Here is a 27,451-nt window from a genome sequence, read left to right as displayed (position 1 = left end):
TTGGAATTATTAGACCCTGGTGGCTGGTACCATATGTTAAACATATTACACAACCACCAACAAATATCTTATTTATTTTTTCTGGCCAATATTAGCCACCCATCAAAACAACCAACAAAAACATTGAGAAAAATAAAAATAAAAAAATTCTTTCCCAGGTCCCTTCCTCACACACACACACAGTACACACCCCAGATAAATTCATACTCAGAAGATCAAAGAGAGGATAAAATAAAATAAAATAAAATAAAATAAAATAAAAAATGGAATCAACTCTGGATCTCGTGGATCAACCCTTCGTAGGACCGGTTCGCGGCGGCCACGAAAGAGGCCGGAGGTTTGCAAACGGCCCCGAGAATGTCGGCGTAACCAACGACGCCGACGAGATGGTGATCGTCGTCTCCGATGACCCACACGTGGGTCACCCTGTGGGACAACATCTGAGCCATCACCGCCGCGAGAGAGCTCGTGACCTTGCAAGTCAACGGAGCGCTTCTTCCGCGGTACATGTTCCCGAAACTCGGGCTCCCGGGGTTGAACCCGATGCTCTTGCTGCTCGACCGCCTCAGAAGGCCCGGGCCGGATCGGGACACCACGTTGTCCTCGACGCCCATCACGAACTCCCCGGCCGAGAGGTTCGCCAGAGCCCAGGCCGCCGAGAGGTGACCGCACTTCCAGAGCTTCGAGGCCGAGATCTCGCCGATGATCTCGTACTGGTTCCCGGCGGCGGTGCGCTCCACGACGGCGATCGCGCTCGGGTCTCCGGGGAGGTCCCGGGTGGCTTCGATCGCCGGAGACGAGGCCTCGATGGAGTGGAAGCTCGGGTTGATGGCCGAGAGGGCCGAGATCGAGGAGAGAGGGAGCGGGGCTAGGGCTCCGAGGCACCCGATTATGAAGCGGAGCACGTCTTCCCTCGAGAGGCAGCAGAACTTGTCGATCGGGACCTTCGCTGACGTGGACGACGATCGGTTCGGGAGGAGGTTTCCGTTGCTGCCGTTGGTTCCGTCTATGTTCTTCAGCCATTTCCCGTTGTAGATGACCGAGAATCGCTTGCTCATTCCTTTCCACACCACGCTTTTGCGCACCACGAGGCGCTTCACTCCTTGCTTCATCATCTCTAGCGCGTCGATCAATCTGTCGAAATAGTTACGGTTTGTTTATGAATCGATTACCATGAAGCAATTAACAACTAAAAATTGGAACTTTTTCCACCAAAAACGTGAAAGAAAAAAAAATTGTTTACAATTCGAGAGTACAACTACAGGTTAGGCCAAAGGGAAAGAGACAAAACCCAAGGGAAAATACGTACCAAACCCATTTGGGTCACCAAATTCTTAACACTTTATAATGATGAGAACAAATGATTGTTGTCGCATTGATTTTACAGTTGTTCTCTCCAAGAAACTCAATTCTCCTCTTAAGCAGACAGATAGGCATTGGCAACGCAAAAATCAAGTACGTGCAGAAGAAACATAACAACCATTATTTACAAACAAGCCCTACAGTAATGTAATCACATCTTCATGCTTAGCAATCACGAATCTAATCTCCCACTCAAACCAGGATAAATGGCAGGATGAATGAATAGCTATTTGAAAACGATGGTCACTTTCACATTTAAAAAAAAAAAAGAAAGATCAATGCTAAGGGCAAATAATAAGACACCATTATCAATTCATTTATCCAATGTGATCCTACATAAACTCTACAGTCAACGGAGCAAGTTAAATGAACCAACGGACATTAACAAGTCATAAAGAAACTACTGCAGAGTCGAACACTAATTACAAACTAGAGAGATTTAAATATCAATGAACCAATCCGACGAACAAAATTATAATTGCAAGATAAAGAACCAACCTTGTGGCCGGATCAACCTGTCTCAGCAGAGAGTTATTCCTAACAACGAACTCCGAGACCGGTGTTTTCAATGCCTTTTCCTGATCGTCCAAACACTCGCTCCTAGCCAAGAACGCGACAATGTCGAGCGAATTGAGAATCCCTACAAACCTCTGATGCCTCATTTCTGCGTTCTCAATTGCCCCGACCACCGTCGATCTCTTCTTCCACACCGCTATCCCTCCCTCCGTCGACTCTCCGATCGCACGAATCGCCGATTCGACGGTCTCGCTCTCGTAAAACTCCACCATCTCCGGCTTCCCCACCGTCAAATCGCCCACCACGTGGTATAGAAACACAGACGCCATAGTTGAACCTTGCGAAATCAAAATCCAAGCAATTAAAGTTAAAATTTCTCTGATCGTGCATCGGAACTAAAGAAAACGAAACTGAAATACCTCGATCAGCCTCAGATCAGCTCAGCTCCGCGAATTTCCCTTCCCGAAGTACGCGACTCGATTTTCCTTCGCGAAGCTTCTTTTTTTCTTCTTCTTGCCCAGTCAGAGATGTAATTTCTAGGTTATTAAGCAGGGAAAAGAGATAGGCGAAAGGCTATAAAAGAGTATGAAGGAAGATGAGAAGGAGGTGAAGACCGGTGATCGGAGGCCTGTAAAGAGTGGAGAAAGTCAAATGAGCGAGAGGGTCCTCGATCGCCATTGATGAGCGCAGAGATGAAGCTTAATTCCCATGAAAGACACAACGATGAGACGAGGAAGAAAGAAGAAGAGGAAGAAGGTAAAAAGGGGGAAGTATCTGCTAACTGTGATTGTGCGGATATAAAGGAATAATTACGAGGGAACGATTTTAGGGATTTGGTGATGTATATTGTATATGTATGTAAAATATTATTCAACGTGTCTGTCTATTAAAAGTTGTGGATCAGAATGAAAATTCAAAATAGGGAATCCTATTTTCGATTTTGTATGTTTATGTGGAATATAGAAATAATTAACATGTTGCAATTATTTAAAAAAAAATTAAAAAATTAACATGTTGCAATTATTTTTAAAAAAAAATTAACATGTTGCAATTATTAGGCGATCCAAGTTCACCTTTAATCGTGTACTTGGTAAAATAAATAAATCAATTACTAAATTGTATTCTTTGTTCAGTATACAAAGGGAAAACGACATGCAAACATTACGTGTTTTAAAAAATATCGAATTCATATTTTCTGTTTAACTAAAATAACGAAATTATATCTTGAAAAGAATAACAATGTCAAGAATCTTCTTTTCATTGACGTTGACTATAATATTTATATGTAAATATCAATTATCTTTATTCATTCGCGCCATATATGTAATTTATTTAAAAACGAAAAAAAAAACATTAGAATCTTAATCGTGGAGAAAACAGAAAGAGACAGTGGGTAAAAATCGATAGTTGATAGTCATCAAAATTACAAATTCGAATAGAGAATTCAGGATTCGGAGTTGTAATTCGAACACGGAATGAAATCATTTATCAGAAGATATGAATTTTATTATTTAATTTCGATTTAAGGTTATTTTTAATTTCAAAATTATGAATTCGAAAGTTAGAGTACTGGTTTGGATTTGATTTGATTATTCTTAGATAAGAGTTAATATCAATCAAATGGAGATTTATAACAGTGTTATCCATTTCATGGTATCATTTTGTCATTTTAGTTAAACATATGATATGAACTCGACATTTTTGAAAAAAAGTTTAACTCGATATTTCACTTAATCACATGATATGTGTTATTTTTCCATATACAAATAACGTTGTTTCCCAACAATAAAAAAAAAAAAATGTTGTGTTTATTGTTATTTAATTACCCCACAAGTGGGCTTTTCAAAATAAATGATCTTTATAAAACAGGAAATAAATTAGTATAGCGTTGAAATAAGACATTTATAATTGATTAGCTATTTTTTAGGGATTAATTGTCATTTTATTTACAAGAATAACAAATATTGTAAACTCTTAAATTACTTTTTCCAACTAATTTTAAAAATAGTAATGAATCTTATTGGCGAGAGCTGGTGACGCAGCTGCTGAAGCACGAGAGGATAAAGACGCGATGAGGAAGTTTGTCAACAAGATGATTACCCTTGACAAGAACGGCTACCTCCACAAGCGCAAACAAGCCCTCGGCTACGTCTACGAAAAGCAGATCGTACAAGCCCTCTTCGCCGAGGTTCTCGAATGCTGCAGCAAGCGCAACAGTGGTTACACCAGGATCATCAAGATAATTTTTATAACAAAATAATTTATTAAAAACGTCTTTAATATTATAATTAAGCATTAATGATATTGTTAAAAATGTTATTAATATTAAAAAATTAATTAAGCATGTTTCCAAAATTGATATTATTAATGTTTGATCTAGAGATCGAGTCCCTCTTCGACGTCATCGACTTGTTGGAGTCTCTTACGTGAACCCGTTTTGAAGAGCTGAACAACGACTTGTTCAGGATGACCATTGGCCCATGAAGAAGGCCACGTATGACGCCGGCTTGGAGAAGAGTCAAATTCACGAGATCGTCGTCGTCAATGGAAGTACTAAGATCCCTAAAGGTCCAACAGCTTCTCAAGGACTACTTTGAGGACAAAGAGCCTAACAAGAGTGTGAACCCCGACGAGGTCGTCGCTTAAGGTGCTATGATACAAGGAAGCATTCTCAGTGGAGGAGGTGGTGACGAAACCAAATGTAAATTTTTGTTTAGGTAATCTAACAATTACTTTTTTGCTTTTTAGGTTTCTTGGTCGTAATTATGGTTATTATATAATCCATTTATTGCGGGGTTAATGGGCGATGAGAGCGTGCACGAGGTCAGGGGAAGGAAGTGGATCCTCCTCGTTCCCATTCGCAACGATTGAGATGAGTTCGTCGCCGCCAATTATCTCTACAACTACTCATCATTTTTCCTTTGAATTTATGGCTTTGAAGATTTATTTTCGTACTTGAAGAGAGAAGAGAAAAATTAGTCTATGAGTCTCGATTTTCTTGTCCCTCGTAAGATTATTCGAACATGTTGTACGGTTATTTTGTTGGATCCTGAGAACTAGAGTGACAATATGAATACATCCGGTGTGCGTTGACTTTGATTGTGAAAATAGTTGAAAGTAACTGTTTTTCGTAGCTTTTTTCAATATTAGCCGCTGAACCTTTTAATTTTCATAAATAATCGTTTTCAATAACATTTAATCAAATTTCAATAACAGTTAACCATATTTCAATAGTTGTTTATCGGATTTCAATAACTAGTTAATCATATTTCACTAGTTGATCATATTTCAATAACTATTGATCAGATTTCAATAATTTTTTTATCAGATTTCAATAATTATTGATCAGATTTCCGAAAAAAAAGAAAAATGGTTAAATATTTTGAAAATATGGGTGAAATATGAAAAGTGACGCATGTTTTGAGTTAGTTATGAATTTTTCCCACTTTGATTTTGAATTGAATTGAATGAGCCCAAAGTAGTGTACAGCCCATAAATAGACAGCCCAAGTTAGCGCGTGAATACGCGCCGAGTGATATTTTTTGTATGTCCAAGTGAAAGAGAGAATGTATACAAAACAATCTGACATTTTTTTTAAAAATAAACAATCCTATGACTTACAGCGTGTGTTGTTCTCTTCTCTCAGCTGAGTGTGTGTGTGAGAGAGAGGGGGAATAATTTTGATTCTAAAGCTTTACTTTAATGTCTTTTGATAATCAATTATTATTCTCTTTACTCAACCCACAACAAAGAAACAGAATGTCTGTTGAGTGAAAAGAACACAACTCTCTCTCTCTCTCTCTCTCCACTCAACATTCTCTCTCACATTCCTTTCCTTTTCTTCTTCTTCTTCAGTAAGTTCCGTCTTCACTCACTCTATCTCTCTCTGTAATTTTTTATACCTATTTTTGTCGTCTGGTTATCTCTTGGTTGTTACTCTACTCATTCCTGGAAATTTTACATTTTTCTTCAATTTTTTATTCCAGAAAACTACAGAGAGTTCACTTTTCAAACACTTTTATACAAAGCTTTAATTTTTTATTTTTTGTTTGTCACTGAACTGTTTTTGCTCTTCTTCGATGGGAAATAAAAGGGTTTCACTTCATTGCACCTCCAAAGCTCGAAAATTACGTCTTGTGCCACTCTTACTCTCACTATTATGCTCTGTGGTTTCTTCTTTTGGGTCTGTTGTTGTTGCTGAAAATATAGACCCAAAAGACAAAGCCTCACTCCTGTTGTTCAAGTCATGGGTTCAAGACCCGAACCGGGGTTTGTCGAGCTGGGTCGGCTCTAACTGTAGCAACTGGACCGGTGTCACCTGTGAGGTTCAGACCGGTCGTGTGGTCTCAATCAACTTGACGAACATGAACTTGTCTGGTCAAATTCACCCCAATTTTTGCAGACTCTCTCTCCTTCGAGTTCTTGTTCTGTCACGCAACAGCTTCGCTTCTCCGATCCCTTCTTGTCTCGGTAGCCTAGTGAGTCTCAGAAGCCTCGATCTCAGCCATAACAGGTTCCGTGGTGTTTTTCCCGAGTCAATAGCTAGGCTTATTCAGCTGAGAGAGCTTGTGTTGAGTGGGAACAAGGATTTGGGTGGTCTCATTCCATGGTGGCTTGGTAATTTCTCGACTGAGTTGGAAAGACTTGATCTTGGTTACAACTCGTTCCGTGGTGAGATTCCTCGGAAGCTGTTGCACTTGGAGTCTCTGACCCATTTGGATCTCGGCAACAATTTGTTATTTGGGGATCTTCCCGATTTTCGCCAGCCTCTAGTGTTTCTCAACCTCGAGTCCAATCGGTTCTCGGGTACTTTGCCTTGTTTATCGGCCTCGGCTCGGTCTCTCAGTGTTCTGAACTTGGCTAACAATTCAATCGTTGGTGGATTACCGACGTGTATCGCTTCGCTGAAGGTTTTGAGTCATTTGAATCTCTCGTTCAATCACTTGACTTTCGAGATTCCGCCCAGGCTCGTGTTTTCGGAGAAGCTTTTCATGTTGGATTTGAGCCACAACGAGTTTTCGGGTCCTCTTCCGAGCAGGATCGCAGTGACAACAGACAAGTCGGGGCTTCTTCTTCTCGACCTCTCTCACAACCGCTTCTCCGGCGAAATTCCTCTGAAGATCACGGAGCTGAAGACTCTTCAGGCGTTGTTTCTCTCCCACAACCTCCTCTCCGGTGACATTCCGGCGAGGATTGGGAACCTGACTTACCTCCAAGTCATCGATCTCTCACACAACTCGCTGTCTGGCCAAATACCGCTGAACATCGTGGGGTGTTTTCAGCTTCTGGCACTGAAGCTCAACGACAACACTCTCTCCGGCGAGATTCAGCCGGAACTCGACGCCTTGGACAGCCTGAAGATCCTCGACATAAGCAACAACATGATCTCCGGCGAGATCCCATTGACTCTGGCCGGGTGTAAATCTCTAGAAGTGGTGGATTTCGGATCCAACAATCTCTCAGGGAATCTGAACGACGCGATCACCAAGTGGAAGAGCCTCAGGTATCTCTCCCTCGCTCGGAACTCCTTCAACGGAACTCTTCCAAACTGGATTTTCACGTTCGAGAGGATCCAAATGATGGACTTGTCGCGGAACAAGTTCTCGGGTTTCATACCCGACGGCGGTAACTTCAACGTAAGCCTCAGCCTCAATAAAAGAGGGGACTTTGGAGAAGCCCCGAAAGAGCCGATTGTCACAACGCGAGATTTGGACACTAAAGTTTCGATCTTTATCGCCGGAATCAGTGAGCTTCACTTCAGCTACGCTCTATCCTCGGTTGTAGGAATCGATGTCTCAGGTAATTTTCTACGAGGATCAATCCCAGCGGGTCTGTTTGGACTTCTCGGTTTAGAGTACTTGAATCTGTCTCACAACTTCCTGAGTGGTCAAGTCCCGAGCTTTGAGAAGATGAAGAGCTTGAAAGCTTTGGATTTGTCTCACAACTCTTTCTCAGGTCACATACCGGGAAATATTTCGAGCCTCGGTGATCTAACCCTTCTGAATCTTTCGTATAATTGTTTCTCTGGCTTTGTTCCGAAGAGACAAGGTTATTGGAGATTCCCCGGGGCGTTTGCCGGGAATCCCGAATTGTGTGTTGAAACCTCTGATGGAGGGTGTGACCGCGATGGCCTTCCTTTGGTTCCGGGGAAAGGGTTTGAAGAGGAAAATGTCGAGGGTCTGATTTCAGTTTGGGTTTACTGTTTGAGCACTTTTGTTAGCTTCTACTTCGGAATTCTCGCTATGTTTTGCTCCGCTCGAGCGAGAAGCTACATCACCGGACACAAGTCCGATTGTGAATGAGAAGACGAGAATTACGAGGGATGTATATATATTTACTTACTAGTGTTGTAACTTGTAACAAGCAATGGTTTTTTTTTTCTTGCTATAGCTCAAAGTTTGAGCCTCCTGATTTTGGAATTTGTTTCTGAAAATTTTGCCTAAACTAGTTGTCCATGTGAACTTCATAAACACATTGTGAAGGAATGTAACCACGGTATGTTATAATAGAGTTCTTAACACGGCTTATGCTTCACAATCCGGACCTGTTTATAATTATGGATCCTGTACGAGAGATTTCAAATGGCGATCTGTGCGGTAACTACGAATGCGATTATTCAATGTTGCAGTTCTTTGACAGTGGCTTTCATTCTGATGACAGTAATTGGGTCAACCATATTCTTCATCGTGACAGAAAAAAGTGCCTAAATTCATTTGTCTGGAATTGGAATTCTACTAGAGAGATGAAAGTAGCTAAAATAAATTGGCTTATGCGTATCCAAATGTTAAATAATTCTACAGTTCCTAAACTTACAATGTTGATCCCAGATCTTCCTAAATTGTAATCCAAAAGTATGATTTCTATGTGAAGATCACAATCTTGTTTACGGGCTCCAATGGCTAGCTAAAATTTCACTATGGGCCAGGAAAATAACAGGACTCGTACTGATTCCCAAGCATTCTTTTTCAGGGAACTCCATACCAATCAATTTCAATCTTATTCAAATTGGTCTCTGCGTGTTAGTATTTGATTGGGCCATCCAAACTCCCAGTCGCAAACTGAAATAACCAATGAAAAGAAAACTTACACGATTGCTTGAAATAGGATTAAAACAATTACTAGAGATTGGCACTTTATCTTATATTTTACCTGTCGAACAATTGGATCGGTGGACGTTGTGAATTCCTGAGTCATCCCTTCCCAAACAACCTTCCCTTCAGACAGAAATATTAACCTAATATGTACAGCGAGAAGTCAGTTTGTGTTGGGAACGGTTCGAATAAACAGCAGACAAGGAAAAAGAGCGAAGCCTAACCTATCAACGGCTCTTCTGATGGTGCTGTGTTGGTGTGTAACAACCACATATGAAGAAATGTTACCGGGTTCTCCGACCGCATCTTCACCTTTCACATGGACCGATCTGATGAGATCTTCGACCACAGTAGATGCAATAGGATCAAGCCCAGCCGTAGGTTCATCATACAAAAGAACCTGTTTCAAGGGTTTAAATGTAATTACGCTGGGGGAAGTTAATTTTTTTTACCATTTTTAGAGTAGATGACCATACCTCTGGTTCTATTGATTCCTTTGTAGTGTCACAGATTATGGACCGGGCTAAAGCAACTCGCTTTTTCATTCCACCAGACAACTCCGAAGGCATACGATCCTCAACTCCCTGATGTAAAATCAAATTGCAGGAGAAATAATGAACAAACAATAAATCAAATCCGTGAAATAGTGCAGAACCGCAAATATAAATCAGATAGTTATCTGCCAAACAATGCGGCAAGTTTATAAATTTTTTCGAAATAGTCAATTTTAAAGCTTCACCTGTAATCCAACAGCAGCCAAGGATTTCGTCACAAGTTTCGAAATTTGATCGTCAGACAAATTGGAGTTTTCATACCTGTAATTAACAATGTTATCTAAGCTTCTATGAGGTTGATAAGATGCGTTAAGAGTTTAAAAATACTTTTCTTACAGAAGGAAACCAACGTTCTCACGAACTGTAAGAGAGTCAAACAGAGCAGCACTCTGGAATACCTGTTGAGTTACACAAAAGCCAGTAAGAGAAAAAGATTCTCAAGCTAAAAATTAATGAGAGCTTTGACAATTTAAAGATTCGTAATCGAATTCTACCAGTCCAATTCGTAAACCAGATATCTCCTCATCGCTGATCAAACCAACTCTCTTTTTACCTCGGATGTAAACCTCTCCCTATATATCGAACAATACACATATTGATAAATTTACTATGTCGAGACTTGAAAATAAATCACTTCAACCATTGGAATTTTGGGAAACTCGAATCGATTTTACCTACCTTGTCTGGGTATAAGAGTCCAGCAATAATCTTCAGAACCGTCGATTTTCCTGTACCCGAAGGCCCAATTATTCCAACAGCCTCACCATATCTAATCTATACGAGAGAGCAAAAATAAGAAGATTCATTCAACAAAAAAATAAGCAAGATATGAAACCCAAGTCGATACGCAGATATACCAACTATGCTACTAAGTGTTGGCTCAAGAACTTAGTCGTCAAAACTTCCTTTAACAACCCAGAAATTCAAATCATAGCGGTTTCTTAGTCACTTCCATTGAAACAAAAATAACTCGGAAAAAGAAAAAAACTCGGAAAAAGAATAAACATATACAACTTAAATTCACCTTGAAGCTCACACCTCTCAATATTTGCTTCTCTCCAAATGATTTGTGCAAATCTCTGCATTCGATCAGAACATCCGAATCATCCAAGGCCTCTCGAACTCTGTTCAAACCCTCGGGTTTGGCTAAATTCTAACGAGACAATCATTGTCAGCCAAAAAAGATAGAAAGTACACTAGTTCAAACAAAATACATTCACAGCAAAACTGCGAATGAACCTAATGCATTCGAATTGCCAAAAAAAAAAGGAGATTGGTCGTGAAGATGTTTTCTTACATTGAAGCTGGTCTTGAGCGACTCGTCGTTCCTCAGATCATGCGGTGAAGCCAAACAGGAACATATGATTTTGTTTTTCTCTATTCTCTGCTTGTAATTGCTATCACTCTGACAAAGCATCGTTCTTAAAACCCTAACAGGTCGAAAAGCTTCACGAGACGCTATCACTGGGTATACGGTCGAACCCGATAACGAGACCATGGTTTCCGACCAAGAAGTAACTAGAAATATCGAACAGTCAAAGGACTTCTCGGAAATTAAAGACTTTTACTTCTGGCTACTGAGATTCGTAGTTTTTCACTGCTTCTTCTCCGATGCTTTGAGAAGAAAAGACGAGCGCTTTGAAGATCCTTTTACTTAATTTATTTAATATATATATACCTTCGTAGTTCTACATCTTTTTAGTTTTACCCGAATAAAATAATTAATATTTAGAAGAAAATAAAAAACTTATTTCCTTTTATATCCTTGTGTTATTTCTTATTTATGATTCCACCCCTATTTAAAGAGAACGAGCCCAAGTTGCAGAGAGAGCCCAAGTTCGTTCTTCAACAGAGACCGGCCGTTGATTAAGCGAAAGCCTAAAACAAAAAAGAGGTAAAATCCTTGCAGATTTATCATTTTTGTTTTTGAGAATCTTATAATAACTCTTGTTTTCAGTCGCTTTGCTTCTTGATTCAACTTCGATTGTGTATACTATAGAGCATACTCTTGTTGAGCTGAAAAGAGAAAAAAGACTGAGCGATTTTACTTATTTCACCGGCATTTTTATATACTTGAGAGTTTTTAATCGAATGGGACTTTAAGCTTGTTTGTTAACAAAAAAAAATTTTGTTTCAGAGAAATTGTGGAGATTTTGGTTTTAATTAGCAAAACAAAATGTCGTCACTTAGAAACGCTGTGAGTAGAAGAGCTCACAAGGAAAGAGCCCAACCGTGAGTGACCTGGTTTCTTTTTATCATGCTCTAATTGATGTATATATTCTTCATATAATTGTGTTAGTACTGTATAATCATAGTTTTTTTAGTCTGTTTCTTTCGGCTCAGAGAATCGAGGAAAAAATTCGGGATTCTCGAGAAACACAAGGACTATGTCGAGCGAGCAAAAGTATTCCACAAGAAGGAAGAGACTATACGAGTAAAAAAAATCGAAAAGCTTTAGTTGTTGGATTGAATTTGCTAGTTACCGATATAATATATTTTGCCATGTATTTAATTTTGTTTTAATCTGTAGAGGCTTAAAGAGAAAGTGGCGTTTAGAAACCCCGACGAGTTCTACTTCAAGATGATCAATTCGCGAACTGTTAACGGAGTCCATAGAACGAAGTAATTCATCGCTCTGTCTCCTCGTTTTGGGTTTGGATAAAATGGAATGCTTTTGGCTTTGTGATTGACATTTGTGTGTGTGTGTGTGTTTTTTTTAATGTAAAAAAGGGGCGAGGGAAGCAAATACACCGCGGATGAGCTTATGCTCATGAAGACCCAAGACATGGGATATGTTCTTCAGAAAGTGCAGAGTGAGAAAAAGTACTTTTCTTGAAGTCTCTTGCAATATAGAAAAAGTCTTTGGGTTGGTTTGTGATTATTTTGTTTATTTTGTGTGTGCAGAAAATTGAAAAGCTGACTGCCACACTACATCAACTCGATAACCGGCCATTAAACACACATGTTTACTTTGCAGAAGACCGGTTCGATCTCTATCTCTCTCTTTCTTCTCTCTCTCTCTCTCTTTCTCGTTTCTCTTCTCATTGTTTTTGTCGAAATCCTGAACTTAATTTTGCCACCATCCTTGAACGCTCGACGTAGATTTTGCTTTTGGTTCAACATTATGATAAGATGTTATGTACTGGGGTTATTGTGATAATTGATGCCTTAGTGTATAATTGGATAGAATTAAGTTGGATTAAGACATGAATATAAAGGGAAAAATTAGGAAGTTATTGTGATTATCTTCTGTATATTGTATCGAATTTTATCAATGAATTTCAAAGGTTCTTATCAAACTATAGAGTTTTTTTTTTTCTTTCGATTATCCCTTTTGGATAATATGTGTAAATAAAATGATCTTGTTGATTTCAATATCCCTTTCTGTACATGGTTTCATTAGCTTGATTTTTCTTTTCCTTCTCGGTGCTTTCATTATCTACACTCATACCCTTTTCATTGTCTACACTCAACGTTCACCGTGCTCAATCTGACATTATCTTCACTAAATTCTATGAAATATTTGGTTTCTGATTCTTCAATAAATTATTGCAGAGCGGAGGCCTAGGAACTCAAGTCACGTTCTTCAAGTTGCGAAAAACTGCCCTTGTCCGCAAACCTTCCTGAGAAAATAAAAAGGTATTAAGAATCGTCCAACATAACGTTGTTATTTCTGGTAAGAAAAAAAATTATTAGTTAAAAACATATTGATATTTACTTGCGTGAGTAGGAAAACAGTTTCTTCATACAGAGAGCTTGAGGCGAGAAGAAATAGAGCCAACGATTTGGAGAAAATTTACAATGCGATGTCATTGCAGAAGGAATTACAGGTATTGATAGTTGTGCTTTACTCCTTCATAAGGTCGAAAAAAAACCCATACACCGTTCTGTGTGTGTTTTTTTATACTTGCAGAAAAAGTGTCGAAAGCGTAAACTTCGCGAGGACGAGATTGTAACTCCGACATCTGATCCGGTTTATAAGTGGCGTGCCGAGCGGAAAAGATGATGAATTCGAAATCAACTGTTGTGTACTCAATTTTGCTTTAATGCTTTGAACTTGCTAATTGGACTATTGGTTGTTAATGAAGTCCTTACCGGCTTTGACAACTCGTACTTTTGAAGTAATACTAAATTACTAATACAGACATTTTCCTTTTCTTTCTTTTTATTATTAATTTTTTTTTTTCAATGAAAGAGCGGTTTGATATAAGATTGTTTTACATCAAAAGCTGAAGCAAAGAGTTTACTCTACGTTGAGCATTAATTAGTGTCTTGATGCCAATCGTATTATACTTTGAAATTTGAATGACTCGATGAAAATGTCAACTCTATAGCTGTGTGGGCATAACTAATTTATTGAAGATTTTAGGATTTTTTTTTTTTTTTTTTGGTTATTGAGCAAATTATTTTTGTCCATGACTCAATTTTTTTTTATTCATTCAATTACACTATACAAAGAATTTTGCATAAGATAATAAATCGACGTGCTTATTATTTAACCTGTTGACAACAATGATGAAAATGCAGGTGTTCAATTTTATCAAAGTAAAATTGCTGATGTGAATTTTGAAATACCGATTTTAATTTTTAATTGGGGGTTTCTAATTTCATCGATTTTCTATGAAAATTCTAAAATAAAAAAGGGCCGATTTTGACTTAAATTTCAACATTATTTTACCCCGAAAATCACTAAATTTCAGATATTTTTTTAGTAAAAGACACACTTAAAAGGACGTGGCAACAAAAAAAAAAGAATAAATCCTGAAAAATATGACATTTTATTTTGCATTCTTCCAAAATTTTGTCGTTTCTTTTTTTAATTTCATTACCTGAAAAACGCACTGTCGTATTATAGAATTGTAAAGTTAACCTCACTGACTTGAAAAATAAATTGTAATTTTGAGGGACCAAAGTGCAATATCACGTTAAATACATTCTTTACTGATTTCGTTCATCCCATTTTTTTCCTTCCCTGTTTCCGTTCCTTCTCTCTTCCACTCTCTCGCTGTAATTCAGTCGGGAAAAAGAAAAAGAAAATACAGGAGAGAGAGAAGATGTTCAAGTTCTTGAAAGGAGTGGTGGCCGGATCGGGAACCGGACCCAAAGATCTACCGTACAACATCGGAGAGCCTTACGCTTCCGCTTGGGGCTCTTGGACACACTTTCGCGCCACTTCCAAGGTATTTCATTCGCTCTTCGATCGATCTCATTCCGTTCTGTTTTGGTTAGATTCGATGGATTGTTAGAATCACTTGACGATTCGGGTTAGGAATGAGTGCTTGTTCGTCGAATCCGAGTTATCATCGTAGATTTTAAGGTGGAGGATTTGATGTGGAGCTTGATTCTGGAAGTTCATGGAGATCGTGCGTTGTATGAGAATCGGTGGATCTCGTGATTGTACTTAGGCTGCTGATTCGTTTTTTTGTTTTGTTTTATTCCCTTCTTGATGTGCAATGTATTGGAAGACTTAGCTGAAGCGAACGTGTTTATCTTTTTGTTTTTAGTTCAATACGGCTCAAAGTTGAGATCAACATGCGTTTTAGTCTTGATTTAGCAACTTTTACGTATGTTTATAGTAATTTGGGATGGGGATTCTGTATGAAATGATCATGGTTGATGGAATTTTATTATTTTTATGTGGCTTCCTAACTGTTGACGATACATCGTTGGAGGGTGATATATACATATATATAATTCAAGAAGGTGAGCCTGATTGATTGACGAAACCAGGAAGCCTTAGTTTTGTAATATACTAATATTTACGATTAGTTAGCTTCTGAGACTTTAGTCATCTGATCTGAAATGATTTTCCGGATTCTGTTAGCTTGTGTATAACGTTTGATCTCATTATGTATATAAACGTTCAGTTCTGACTTGATTTTCAGGATGATGGGTCACCAGTATCTTTATTTTCTCTCTCTGGTAGTAATGGCCAGGATGGGCATTTAGCTGCTGGACGAAATGGCGTAAAACGGCTTCGAACTGTAAGTTTTACTTATGGCTATTCGTTAAGTAACCTCTCAAACTTTCATTGTGAACTCTAACCTGGAATTAATTCATAAATACTTAGTTCCATACGGGGTTGATATTGTTGTTCTGACCTTTGTTATTATAGGTCAGACATCCAAATATTCTATCATTTCTTCACAGCACTGAGACTGAAACTGTTGATGGCTCTGGCACAAAGATTACAATATACATTGTCACAGAGCCTGTTGTGCCATTATCGGAAAAGATCAAAGAACTGGGCTTAGAAGGGGCACAGAGGTATATATTGATTTCTTGATCAAATACAGAGGTTGCATTTTTATTTTTGTGTGTTATGTGTGTCTCTCTGTGCCTAAAACGCGTCCTTAGTTTCCACATCAGCGGATAGCTTATTATGATATTTTTTTTAGATGAAGGGACTATGATGATAGCTTATGACACTTTGTTTACAGGGATGAGTATTTTGCATGGGGACTAAACCAGATCGCTAAAGCTGTTAGCTTCTTGAATAATGATTGCAAACTTGTAAGTATATTTTATGCATACTATGATTATTACTCCGTTTTCCAGTCCACTTCTGTCCTTAATATTCTTCTCACTCTCTTTGACACAAGAATAAATCAGTTTTAATTCTCCCCTTTGACTAATTTTGTTGATCACAGGTACATGGTAATGTTTGTTTAGACAGCGTTGTTGTGACACAAACTTTGGACTGGAAGCTGCATGCGTTTGATGTTTTATCAGAATTTGATGGGAACAATGATGCCTCTTCTGGACCGCTGCTGGTAAGAACATTTTACATTTGGTCTGATAATGTTATTTTTTGTTGCCATTTTCTGGGGTGTGTATTTATCTTGTGAGCGTTTCTTTTTGAAAAATATTCACTTGGACAAAAGAACATCCACCCGCACCGGTTTGAGTCGTGGTGAAGTTTCTATTATAAATATATATAAAAAATACTTCTTTGCAAAATATCTATGAAGGACCACCGTCGTTTTGGAGGTTTTATTTGTTTCTGACGAGTGGTTATCATGCATTCAGCAATATGCATGGCTTGTTGGAGCTCAATACAAATCAATGGAGTTGTCAAATTCTGACTGGGCAGCAATCAGAAAATCTCCTCCATGGGCCACTGATTCGTGGGGATTTGGTGAGTATAGCATTTCGTTGTTACTGGCAGTATATTATAAATGAATACACAATATTACTATTGGACTTTGATGATTTCCTAACATAGTCGAAAAAACACTATTTATGGTTTTTGTCCCATTTGGACTGGATTTGATTTTCTATCTTTTATTCAAGGATGATATTGAGATTTTTCTTGTTTCCTATCCAATGTAATCTATTTGTTGTTGTCATGTTGTTGATAGGATGTCTTATCTATGAACTTTTCTCTGGTGCAAAGCTAAGCAAAACAGAAGAACTGCGAAATACCGCTTCCATCCCAAAGGTTAGCAAAATATCTTATGGGATATCTAGTAAAGAGAAATTATTATTCCAGTAACAAGGTTTTTTTTTGTTCCTATTGATCTCGTCTCAATCAATTACTGCATTTTAGTTAAGATACACGGGAATTTTCTATTCGAATCCCAACAGTATTTCATTTGGCTCTGTCTATTTTCTTGTCTCACAGTCTCTGCTTCCAGATTATCAGCGGCTCTTGAGTTCCATGCCTTCTCGCAGGTTGAATACGTTGAAGCTCTTAGAAAATGGCGGTGAGATTACGTTTTTTACTGGATTAAGTTATATACAGTATTTGAAAATTTTTAATCCTGAGAAATCCTCCTTTAGTTGATAGTCCATCACATTTTTCGCACATGTCCGTGTGTGTAAGACCCTTTGGTCATATATGCTAATTTCTGCCATTTATTGTGGTATTTTTTTACTAAAGTGCTGTATTCGGATATTAGAATATTTCCAGAATAAGTTGGTGGATACTATACATTTCATGGAGATCTTAAACTTGAAAGATAGTGTGGAGAAAGATACATTTTTCCGCAAGCTTCCAAATTTGGCAGAGCAGCTTCCTCGCGAGATTGTATTAAAGAAGGTGTGGATTGATGGTTTCATCTGAATTTTTTTAATCGAAGGCTGTACTTGTTTAGGATTCTTAATTTGTAATTTTATCTCTTGTTTATGCAGTTGCTTCCTTTATTAGCTTCCGCTCTTGAATTTGGTTCAGCTGCTGCTCCTGCTTTGACTGCTTTACTAAAAATGGGTTCTTGGCTTTCAACAGATGAATTTACCGTGAAGGTATCAGACTTATAAGCTATGATATTCCCAGTTTCTCGTTAATTTTTTAATAATTGTCTATTAGGTTGTTACCGGTTCTCCTTCTTGCACAGTATTTATATTAGACAATCTTGTTCTTTGATCTGCTAGGTACTTCCTACAGTTGTAAAACTCTTTGCCTCCAATGACCGAGCAATTAGAGTTGGTCTACTACAACACATAGATCAGTTTGGAGAAGCTTTATCAGCTCAAGTGGTTGATGAGCAAGTATGGAGTCCATCATAAATATATTCACATCTTCTATTGATTTAGAAATTTTGAATTGGGCTTCTTGATGCATTATTTTTAACTTCGTTTAAATTGTTTTGACCAGGTTTACACTCATGTGGCAACTGGGTTCTCTGATACTTCTGCTTTTCTCCGGGAGTTGACTCTTAAATCTATGCTTATTCTTGCCCCAAAGGTGTGTGGATAACAACAATGTGCTTCTTTATTCGTTATAAGTCCTTGTTTTAGGTTACATTGCTATTTGTCGCCTTTTGCTAATCTGACCTGTGCCATTGCAGCTATCTCGACGTACCTTGTCAGGGTCCTTATTGAAATATCTTTCAAAATTACAGGTAAGGCTTTAACTATTCTTCTGGCCATGCTGTATCTGTACCAATTTTGTTTTGGAACACATTTTTTCATTAGACTTTCATGACTCAAACCGACAACCTTTTCGGGTGTTGGAAGAGGTGCTGACCACTGGGCTGACATCACTTGTCTAGACACACATTTTACATTCTTATCATTAACCATAATGTTATTAATTATTTTTTTTAAAAGCATTAACCATATTATAGATTATTTGAAAGTTATTCAGAAAATATTTTAGCTTTGGTTTTTCACTGTAGTTGGAGAAGGTGATTTATTATATGTATTTTTTTTTTCTTTCTCTTCGTGTTATTAATATCTGTAAAGCATGCAGGTTGATGAAGAGCCAGCAATTAGAACCAACACAACTATATTGTTGGGTAACATTGCAAGCTACTTGGATGATGGGGTCAGTATCAGCAATTTCCTAGTTCAACTTCTTCTAATGAATAATCTATGAACCCCAAATTTTTTTATTATCAAAATCTTGGTTTTTAATTGTTCCCGAATTTCAGAAACACTTCCTTGAATATAAATATGTACATGTGTGAGAGAGAGAGAGAGAGAATGATGGCTCATTTAAATTTTATGATGCAGACACGGAAGAGAGTTTTGATTAATGCATTTACTGTCCGTGCTTTGCGAGATACATTTTCACCAGCCAGGGGAGCAGGTATCTGAATTTTATCAGTCTACCTTTAGACGTTTTTCATCCTGACTTGACACAATTATTTATAGCAATGAGTTACTTTGCCAACCAAGTAATGTTGTTTTTTGCAGGGGTTATGGCTTTATGTGCCACCAGTTCGTATTACGATGTCCAAGAGATTGCTACGCGGATTCTCCCAAATGTTGTTGTACTTACTATTGATCCTGACAGGTAAATAGTTCTCACGTTATATGCGGTTCTAGACTGACTGGTTCATACATTATTTAATTCTTATTTGTTGCTGTTGCATGTTATCACTTGCTAAGATTACATAGTATACTTGTTTTTGAGAGCTTATATGTTATGACTCTTCCTTGCGATATTTTAATTTTTAACCATTTCTGGAAACAGTGATGTTCGATCAAAAGCATTTCAAGCAGTTGAACAATTTTTGCTACTGGTGAAACAATACCATGAGAAGGTGTGCTTTTAATCTTTATGCCTTTGAATTTTAATGCAGTTCTCTGTTGGTTTTTAATAGTTTATTGCTAGTCATTTAAATGGAATTTTGTTACTTTAAAAATATTATTTGATGTATTTTTTTTACGGTGGTTTGCAGACAAATTCAGGAGATACCTCTGCTAGCGTTGGAATGGCGATACCAGGAAGTGACAGTTTATTGGGGTAAGTGCTCCGATTATTTCATGTTGAAGTATAGTGACCTTATATTATTCTTTGGTATGGTGAAAATACAGTGACCTTAATACTATTCTTTTTACCAAGTCTTTCTTTTAAGCTTCATCATTAAGTTGCATTCTTAATTACCGAGCAGATGGGCTATGAGCTCGTTGACTCTCAAGGGTAAACCTTCTGATCAAGCTTCACTTGCTCCTGTGAACACTGGTGCACCCTTATCTTCTACAACTTCTAATGCGAACTCTGGTACACATCGTCAACACTTTTCAACGGCCACGTCGTATCTGTTCATTATTTTTTTTGATCCGCTAGTGTTTTTTTTCCTCCAACAATCGCAGTGAGGGATACTACTCCAAGTACAGCCCTAGCCCATGTAAATTCCAAGTCAGACCTGGCTGACGATCGCCCAGTGCCTGACTCGCCAACATCGACAGATGGCTGGGGAGAAATTGAGAATGGAATCGAAGACCTAGAAAACAAGGATGGTTGGGACGATATTGAACCCCTTGAAGAGCCAAAACCAGCCAAAGCACTTTCAAACATCCACGAAGCCCAAAAACGGCCAGTTGTGGCACCGAAACAACCAGGTATATCTACTCATATATCATGACATTTTAAACTTTGCAGATTGACACTCTTCCATAAAAAAATGATGGAGAATGCCCATCTTGTCAGATATATTAGGTTGGCATTTTTGCGCAAATAGTTTCTGAACTATTATGCGAGTGCCATTTTGGTCACTAAACTAATTATTTTGAGCGAAATAGTCCCTTTATTATTGATTTGTCCTAATAAGCGTATCAAGGTGTCACTTGTTCTGTTTTTCACTTTCTCCTACTTCATCATCTTAAGTTAGTATCCCAAGCCTTGTTCATGTCTCTTTAGATTTTAGAGTTTCGGAAATAGACTCGATTAATTTTTTTTTATTTATTTATTATTATTAAGTTGCCTAACCCTATTGTCTACTGATATGCTTAATTGACCTAATTCCACTTTCAAAACGATAGCTACGAGTATACGGCCTAAAAATCCAGCCGTAGCCGCCAAAGACTCTGCGGATGATGATTTGTGGGGCTCCATAGCCGCACCAGCTCCAAGATCAGCATCGAAGCCTTTGAACTTGAAGCCCGCTACAAGTATCGACGACGACGACCCGTGGGCCAGCATTGCAGCCCCAGCGCCCACGTCGAGGGCAAAGCCCTTATCGGCGGGCCGAGGCAGAGGAGCTAAGCCCGTCGCTCCAAAACTGGGCGCGCAGAGGATAAATCGGTCATCTTCTGGGATGTGAATGTGAATGTGAATGTTACATACAGAGAGGAACAAGATAACAGTTTGAAAAAGTTCAAAATCTGTAGATTTTTTTTTTCTTCACCTTCTGGTGTCTATGCCAGATGATGCCACTAGGAACGTATTCACAATCTTTTATATTATCATTTGATTTGTAATATTATTCTTTTACTCTTATTTATTTAGTTTGTTTCTTTCTTTTTTTTTGGTCTCGAACAAGCAGTTATCTATAAGATATAAATAGGGACTCAATTGTTATGAGACCTTTTTCCCATGTAACCATTGTGTACTGAAAAGATGTGGTAATGGTCAACCTCAAAAGAATAGAACCAAACGTACTGAAAAGAAATGAGAGTTTTTTTTTTCTTTCAATATTTATTTTCAATCTTGTCCATTTAGGTACCCAGTACCGTGAGCTACAACTTCAACATTTAAGTTAACCAATTAATTTTTCAAAATGTCCGTCTGTGACCTTATAAATTTGTGTTAGTTCGTTCGTACTTTCAACGTGTGAAGTTTTTAACATGCTCCTGAATTAAATACTCTCTGGACTTTTATTGAGCTCTAATAACATGCGAGGAAATATCAAGAAATTCTATCCCAAATTTTTATGACATATCATGAAATGCCATCTCGAATGTATTGATAATAGAAGAGTAACTCGTAAACTAATCAAATAACTTTATTCCCAAATTAAATTGCAAACGGCGCCGATAAACTTTTAGCCACTTTGGAATTTTAGCGCACAGTAGAATTTCAATTATTATTTTATTCTCCGAAGAATTTTAGTTAAATCTAAAATGAATGAATTATTACTGGCAAATCAGTCGGGCAATCACATGCAACAGAATAAAATAAAATAAACGTGGAGCAGAGTCTGAGTTTATAAAGAATTTGGGTATCCATAATATTTGGGGTCGTCTCTTAAGTCTTATCACGGTCTTAATTGGTATTATGGCTCTGAGACTTGCTATAGCCTGTTCTCCTCCAAGAACGAGAACAAGAACAAGAGCTAGAGCGAGAATTATTATGAATTCCCGAAGCACGAGCGTTTCTTTTCCTGAGAAGGAATTCAAGAAAAGAAGAAAGCTTCCCATACTTCTGTTCGATATAATGGACACCATTGTTCGCGACCCTTTCTACCACGACGTCCCTGCCTTTTTCAGGTACATACACTCACTCTTCTTCCATTTTTCATCGCTTTCTAATGCCGTTTTCACCACCAACTCTTTTTTTCCCTGAACCAAAATTAGTTTCATTCATACATTTCAATTGCTTGGTTGGATATGGATCTCCATGTTTTCAGCTTGGTTTCAATTGTATATTTCATGTGTCGTGCTTCTGAATTTCCTGAGTGATCGCAGAATGTCTCTGGATGAGCTATTTGAAATCAAACATCCGACTGCTTGGATCGAGTTCGAAAAGGGCTTGATTGATGAGGTGTGTATGTATGTATGTATACGCTTTTCAAATAATACGTCATTGTTCTAAGCATATCAATCCAAGTTCAACTGTAATTCTATGCAAATCGATCAAAGTTCAACCGAATCTTAAATTTACATGGGTCACAGAAGTGCAAACGTGTTCCAACAAACGACCTGAATTATTATTACCCAACAACAAGTCTTGTTTAGAACGCACCTTTACCAAACTATCCATTTGCAGTTTTCTCAGCCTATACGGTTCAATTTTGTATTCATGGTGTTTGGGTGTCACATTTCCGATTGTGCTTTGTGTCTGTATCTTTTTGTTTTTCCAGCCAGAGCTAGCCAGGAAGTTCTTTAAAGATGGAAGGTCGTTAGATTTAGATGGTTAGTAGGTTTACTATCACGATTAACATTCGCACACTTATTTAGAATCTAATTTCATTCCCATTCTGTGCAGGACTGAAAGAATGTATGATAAGAGGGTATTCCTATATCGAAGGCGTGGAAGAACTGCTTTGTGCACTTAAAGCAAACAACTATGAAATGCACGCTTTCACAAACTACCCGATCTGGTCTGAACAACAATTATTTGATCGAAAAAGTTTATTTATGTGAAAAGTCATGCTCTTAGGTTTCACAGAGTTCTCTCGTTCGCAGGTGTGAAATGATCGAGGAGAAGCTAAATATCTCTAAATATTTGCAATGGACTTTCTGTTCATTTAAGAATGGTAACACTATTTTCGACATCTTTGTGCTCTTCAGTAAAGACTTATTATTTTTTTTTATTTTTTTTTTATTTTTTTACGTTCTAGGAAAAAGAAAGCCCGATCGTGATTCCTATTTGGACGTCGTGAAACAGCTCGAAGTTGAACCAGAAAGCTGTATTTTTGTCGACGACAGGTTATCTCTTTCTTCTCTTTTTTGTTCATTAGATACACTTTGTAGGGAAATAAAAACTAGCTTTTGTCTTTGTTGAATTTGGCGATACCTTGCGTGACACTCCACTGCTAATGGACTCTATTAGGATGAAAAATGTGGAGGCTGCAAAAGCAGTAGGCATGGCCGGTTTACAGTTTGAGAATGCAGATTCGTTGCGCAGAGATTTTTCTGAGCTGGGAATCATAGTTTCGGAATGAAGTGAACCGAGAGTGAAAAATCTACAGAATACAAATTTGTGTTGATTCTTTAGCTAGTCTCTGACTCATTGATTCTTTCAGTGAGGTATTGTAGATTACTTTTCACTCTTTTACTTCTCTACATAGATATTTATGTAATCAGTAGTTGATGAAATAATTGAGTTCTCTTGTTATGGAGGATCATGGATCTGATCTGATCTCGGAGTAGATTGATGATATATTGGTATAATAATCTATAATCATTAAATTATGTTGTCGATGGATCTCCTCCATTTTTGCCCATTACCAACTTATAATCTCCATACTGTAAAGGGTACGGGCACACTTTTTTTTTTTTTTTTTTTTTTTTTTGCACTGTCCTCAAATAAAATTAGTCAAATGTCCTCACTTTTTTTTATCATCGTAGTATTGTCAAATAAAAAGAAAGGTAGTGGTAAATTTCTCATAATATCAAATCCATGTTACTTTTTGTTTGAATTTTAGTCTATGAAAATTGAGTTTTAATAAGGGTAAGATGATAATCCAATTAAAATTTCAATGACATACAAAAATGAGAAAGGAAAAAAAAAACATAAAAGAAGTGGAAATGTTCAATGCAAAAAAAAAAAATAAATAAATAAATAAATAAAAACGACACGTAGCTTAATCATGAGCCCAAGTTCACCCCCTGACCACCCACCATCACAAAAAAGTATATAAATAGAGTCTCATAAATATATATATTTCTGGTCAGACAAAATTCTGATTTTCGCTTAGTTCCGTCCGAATCTTCACCACGAAAGCAATACACCAATAATATATACGTATACAAACTTCATATACGAAGACAAGAGTAGTTCATCTTCACCAAGATGCAGTGCCTGGGAGCTTTAAATTCGTCTTCTTCGGCTACAATACGGCCATCGGCTTTCGCCGCCGCGGAGGGTAAATCGGTCACTCCAACCACCGTTCTTCACTGCGTCGCGAGGCCTCTCCGGTCCTCTCTAACCTCCTATGGCTTCCACTTTAGATCAATCACCGCTTCTCCCAAAGCCACTACTCTTCGCTGCCTCTCTGGTACTCATTTTCAATTCTCAATTTTTTTTAGGGTTTACTTTCATGATTTTATTCGGATTCATCTTCAAAGCTAATTATCTAGTTAGATTGAAATTTGGAGCATGCAACATTATCATCAAGTTCTTGGTTGAAATTTTTGTTCATTTCGAAATTTTATGTTCGAATCATGTAAATGTTCAAGGGCTAATACTCGCGCATTATGTAACAGTTGTTTTGTATATCCGTGTCGTGTTAAGGTTACTAAACTGGTTGGACTGAAATTGTAGAGCACTATCCCTCAATTTGTAGATTTCAAAAGTGGGTTCACTCTGAATTTTTATGTTAATGTATGTATGATCATAGTAGTGTTGGACTGATTTCAGCGTTGAGCCCGGCGCTGAAGAGCACGGTGGACAAAGTAGTGAATTCGAACAAAGTGGTATTATTCATGAAAGGAAACAAGGATTTTCCGCAATGCGGGTTCTCGAACACAGTGGTTCAGATACTCAAATCGCTGAATGTGCCATTCGAGACAGTTGACATTCTCGAAAACGAGATGCTCCGCCAGGGCTTGAAGGAGTACTCCAGTTGGCCGACCTTTCCTCAGCTCTACATAGACGGAGAGTTTTTCGGCGGCTGTGACATCACCGTCGGTATGATTCCAACCTTTTCTTTTTCTTTTTTCTTTTACTCACAATTGTGCTTTTTCTTATAGAGATTTATTCATTGCAAGAGTTAATGTAGACTATAAATTTTTTTTTTTTACTTTTTTTTTTAAATTTTCAGAGGCATACAAGAGTGGGGAATTACAGGAACAGTTGGAGAAGGCAATGTGTTCCTGAAGCAACTTGTCCATTTCTGTCTCGTTATTGAATGTTTGTACGAATCAACATTTTGTAAAGTACCTTCATAAATAATTACAAATTACACAGTTATTTATTTATTTATTTATTTTTTGAGAGAAAACCAACTGGTTTTATTCCTACCCTGTTAAGGGCAGGGGGCCAAATCAGCCATCAAAAGCTCAACAATACAATAAGAGGGTTCGATGAACCAAGTAGCAGAGTTTGACAAAGTTAGATTACAATGCGCTAAGGATTGGGCCACAACATGGCCATCTCTTTTAACAAAACTGAAACTCGAAGAACTTAAAAACTGAAACTCGAAGAACTCAGTACCGCTCTAAGTCCGCGATGTCGCGAAGATAGTCGCGAAGAAACCCCATTTAGTCGAAGCCCCATTTAGTCGCGAAGATAGCCCCATTTAGACGTGGAGGGGTTGACATTCTGAATTTGCCCGCTGAAAGATTCGACGAAAACCCCCTCTTGATTCGTGAAGCTGTTTGTTTCTTTGATTCCATGCCTCCCACAGAGTGATGGTAAGGAGGGATGAGTCATCGTTGGAAAGCGTTACCGCAGCGGTCATAAATAAATCTCGAAGTCGAGCATGAGGATTGGCCTCGCGAAGGTTCTCGAATAAACATCCGCTCCAAGCCTCTTCCACCATCGGACAGAAGATGAGAGCCTGTGCCGAAGATTCCTTCGCACTTCCACATATCGGACACTCTAAGAGCCACCAAGACATGTCGTTGGGCTAGATTCCCTCTTGTGGGAATGATTTCTTGGCACGCTCTCTACGAGAAAACTTTTGATTTTGGGCAGCATTTTAAGATTCCAGATTTTTTTGCCAAATCTCCTCGCCATGGGGCCTCGAAGGACCTGCCTCGTAGCTACAGTCATTGAGTTCACGCGCCTTATGATACCCACTTCTGACGGTATAGATGCCACGTTTGTCAAAATGCCACATTATTGTGTCTTTGCTTGGCTTTTAGCGGTCGGGCAAGGGACAATATTTTCTCAGTTTCAAAGTGGAGGAAGGAATCACGGATGAGTTGGACATTCCACTCCCCGGAGTCGAGAATAAGGTCCTTCACCTTGGCATGCCTATCGAGTAAAGTTGGAGATTGGACTTTGAAACTGGATGGAGACGGGATCCACTTTCCACCGTAAATCTCAATGGTCTGCCCATTGTTAGTCATATTGCTAATAATAGGCGGAAAAATAATAAACAAATTACATATATATAATTTAAATAATTAATTATGAACGGAACTATTAAAGTACATATGTAGACATGAAATAAGTAATTAAACTAAATAATCAAATTAAATCAAAACGAAAAACCACATCAAGTCTCGTTTGACGATTTTTTTTTAAGCGTTATTTCCTTCACCGGTTGCTGGAATAACATGAGCAACTGACTCTCAAGATACAACGACGTACAAAATAAACAAAACACCAATTTGTTTCTCTGGCGAAGTTGAACACGTGTCAGAGACTACCACCACCGAAAGATAATTTAGAGAAAAGTCGAAAAGAATTTCGGTGAGTTTGTTTTCAGTCGCTTGGCTTCACTTATGTTCTTCTCTCTCAAATGAGAAGATTGATGTGATTTATATAGGAGGCCACAAGAACCATAAAGTTCTAAAGAAACCCACAAATTAAATCCTCTTTAATATCATTCAACCACACCTTAATCCAACATTATTCACCTTAATCCAACATTATTCTGCTTTTGGTTTTTTAGAAGTTTATCAGGGTATCAATTTTAACTTTTGTTTCACCTGTCACAAGTTATCTGAACATTCTCTCTCGAACCCTAGCTTTTCTCCTCAACCGCCGAGTTTTCTTGTGCTAGGAGCGAGCAATCTCAGTCCAAGCCACGTTTTTCAGAGCCTCCAGAGTTTGTTTTCTAGTAATAATAAGTCTTTTTTATACATTTTGTTTATTTCAGTACTATTTGTATTAATCCCAGCTAGTACTGTCAATAAGCTTGGTCG

At 38.0% G+C, this 27,451-nt stretch overlaps 6 protein-coding genes and 1 pseudogene across 7 annotated transcripts; 5 read left to right on the top strand and 2 right to left on the bottom strand.

The window, feature by feature from the left end:
- Window positions 1–45: 45 nt before the first annotated feature.
- CBSX6 (Cystathionine beta-synthase (CBS) family protein) lies at window positions 46–2,707 on the bottom strand. Its single transcript, XM_089629875.1, has 3 exons — window positions 2,298–2,707; window positions 1,861–2,215; window positions 46–1,134 (listed from the first exon to the last, which is right to left on the bottom strand). Exons 2-3 carry the CDS (start codon window positions 2,205–2,207, stop codon window positions 270–272), a joined length of 1,212 nt encoding a protein of 403 aa, XP_089486001.1. The 5' UTR covers window positions 2,208–2,215; window positions 2,298–2,707; the 3' UTR covers window positions 46–269.
- Window positions 2,708–5,658: 2,951 nt separating this feature from the next.
- On the top strand, window positions 5,659–8,444 carry CLV2 (Leucine-rich repeat (LRR) family protein). The gene has a single exon (XM_089629874.1). It carries the CDS (start codon window positions 5,958–5,960, stop codon window positions 8,178–8,180), a length of 2,223 nt encoding a protein of 740 aa, XP_089486000.1. The 5' UTR covers window positions 5,659–5,957; the 3' UTR covers window positions 8,181–8,444.
- A 46-nt stretch (window positions 8,445–8,490) lies between these two features.
- ABCI13 (non-intrinsic ABC protein 11) lies at window positions 8,491–11,165 on the bottom strand. The gene is made up of 10 exons (XM_089629873.1): window positions 10,821–11,165; window positions 10,548–10,676; window positions 10,202–10,297; window positions 10,018–10,095; window positions 9,860–9,921; window positions 9,709–9,784; window positions 9,446–9,553; window positions 9,194–9,369; window positions 9,028–9,112; window positions 8,491–8,936 (listed from the first exon to the last, which is right to left on the bottom strand). The coding sequence occupies exons 1-10, from the start codon at window positions 11,019–11,021 to the stop codon at window positions 8,898–8,900; spliced, it is 1,050 nt and encodes a 349-aa protein (XP_089485999.1). The 5' UTR covers window positions 11,022–11,165; the 3' UTR covers window positions 8,491–8,897.
- Window positions 11,166–11,339: 174 nt separating this feature from the next.
- Window positions 11,340–13,681, top strand: LOC149382513 (putative U3 small nucleolar RNA-associated protein 11; annotated as a pseudogene). Its single transcript, XR_016293790.1, has 9 exons — window positions 11,340–11,417; window positions 11,661–11,755; window positions 11,867–11,957; window positions 12,054–12,145; window positions 12,254–12,345; window positions 12,426–12,507; window positions 13,079–13,162; window positions 13,254–13,353; window positions 13,437–13,681. The product of XR_016293790.1 is annotated as a putative U3 small nucleolar RNA-associated protein 11 (transcript).
- Window positions 13,682–14,460: 779 nt separating this feature from the next.
- Window positions 14,461–21,216, top strand: CTEXP (kinase family with ARM repeat domain-containing protein). Its single transcript, XM_089630776.1, has 21 exons — window positions 14,461–14,703; window positions 15,409–15,507; window positions 15,639–15,790; window positions 15,964–16,036; window positions 16,174–16,296; window positions 16,553–16,661; window positions 16,885–16,964; window positions 17,148–17,229; window positions 17,425–17,564; window positions 17,657–17,767; window positions 17,897–18,013; window positions 18,120–18,209; window positions 18,313–18,366; window positions 18,717–18,791; window positions 18,980–19,055; window positions 19,163–19,262; window positions 19,443–19,512; window positions 19,651–19,715; window positions 19,864–19,973; window positions 20,066–20,314; window positions 20,735–21,216. Exons 1-21 carry the CDS (start codon window positions 14,578–14,580, stop codon window positions 21,013–21,015), a joined length of 2,382 nt encoding a protein of 793 aa, XP_089486902.1. The 5' UTR covers window positions 14,461–14,577; the 3' UTR covers window positions 21,016–21,216.
- A 706-nt stretch (window positions 21,217–21,922) lies between these two features.
- FHY1 (Haloacid dehalogenase-like hydrolase (HAD) superfamily protein) lies at window positions 21,923–23,847 on the top strand. The gene is made up of 7 exons (XM_089600809.1): window positions 21,923–22,180; window positions 22,379–22,454; window positions 22,774–22,825; window positions 22,899–23,013; window positions 23,099–23,169; window positions 23,254–23,341; window positions 23,466–23,847. Exons 1-7 carry the CDS (start codon window positions 21,969–21,971, stop codon window positions 23,575–23,577), a joined length of 726 nt encoding a protein of 241 aa, XP_089456935.1. The 5' UTR covers window positions 21,923–21,968; the 3' UTR covers window positions 23,578–23,847.
- A 457-nt stretch (window positions 23,848–24,304) lies between these two features.
- CXIP1 (CAX interacting protein 1) lies at window positions 24,305–25,578 on the top strand. The gene is made up of 3 exons (XM_089600819.1): window positions 24,305–24,633; window positions 24,996–25,265; window positions 25,399–25,578. Exons 1-3 carry the CDS (start codon window positions 24,429–24,431, stop codon window positions 25,452–25,454), a joined length of 531 nt encoding a protein of 176 aa, XP_089456945.1. The 5' UTR covers window positions 24,305–24,428; the 3' UTR covers window positions 25,455–25,578.
- The last annotated feature ends 1,873 nt before the right edge of the window (window positions 25,579–27,451 follow it).

Source organism: Urtica dioica, chromosome 11 (assembly GCF_054948205.1).
Source record: "Urtica dioica subsp. dioica isolate 48M chromosome 11, U.dioica_male_clone48M_v1_H2, whole genome shotgun sequence".
Lineage (NCBI taxonomy): Eukaryota > Viridiplantae > Streptophyta > Magnoliopsida > Rosales > Urticaceae > Urtica > Urtica dioica.
This window is presented reverse-complemented; position numbering and strand designations above follow the sequence as displayed.

Coding starts and splice junctions, on each gene's coding strand:
- CBSX6 (XM_089629875.1), bottom strand. CDS start 2,207: ATGGCGTCTGTGTTTCTATACCACGTGGTGGGCGATTTGACGGTGGGG. Junction 1,135..1,860: donor CAGGTTGATCCGGCCACAAG/GTTGGTTCTTTA, acceptor CTATTTCGACAG/ATTGATCGACGCGCTAGAGA.
- CLV2 (XM_089629874.1), top strand. CDS start 5,958: ATGGGAAATAAAAGGGTTTCACTTCATTGCACCTCCAAAGCTCGAAAA.
- ABCI13 (XM_089629873.1), bottom strand. CDS start 11,021: ATGGTCTCGTTATCGGGTTCGACCGTATACCCAGTGATAGCGTCTCGT. Junction 9,554..9,708: donor TGGCTGCTGTTGGATTACAG/GTGAAGCTTTAA, acceptor ATTTTACATCAG/GGAGTTGAGGATCGTATGCC. Junction 9,113..9,193: donor ATCAGAAGAGCCGTTGATAG/GTTAGGCTTCGC, acceptor TGTACATATTAG/GTTAATATTTCTGTCTGAAG.
- CTEXP (XM_089630776.1), top strand. CDS start 14,578: ATGTTCAAGTTCTTGAAAGGAGTGGTGGCCGGATCGGGAACCGGACCC. Junction 16,662..16,884: donor CACTGATTCGTGGGGATTTG/GTGAGTATAGCA, acceptor TGTTGTTGATAG/GATGTCTTATCTATGAACTT. Junction 19,263..19,442: donor CTTACTATTGATCCTGACAG/GTAAATAGTTCT, acceptor TTCTGGAAACAG/TGATGTTCGATCAAAAGCAT.
- FHY1 (XM_089600809.1), top strand. CDS start 21,969: ATGGCTCTGAGACTTGCTATAGCCTGTTCTCCTCCAAGAACGAGAACA. Junction 22,826..22,898: donor AAGGTCGTTAGATTTAGATG/GTTAGTAGGTTT, acceptor CATTCTGTGCAG/GACTGAAAGAATGTATGATA. Junction 23,170..23,253: donor TTTCTGTTCATTTAAGAATG/GTAACACTATTT, acceptor TTTACGTTCTAG/GAAAAAGAAAGCCCGATCGT.
- CXIP1 (XM_089600819.1), top strand. CDS start 24,429: ATGCAGTGCCTGGGAGCTTTAAATTCGTCTTCTTCGGCTACAATACGG. Junction 24,634..24,995: donor TACTCTTCGCTGCCTCTCTG/GTACTCATTTTC, acceptor GACTGATTTCAG/CGTTGAGCCCGGCGCTGAAG. Junction 25,266..25,398: donor CGGCTGTGACATCACCGTCG/GTATGATTCCAA, acceptor TTAAATTTTCAG/AGGCATACAAGAGTGGGGAA.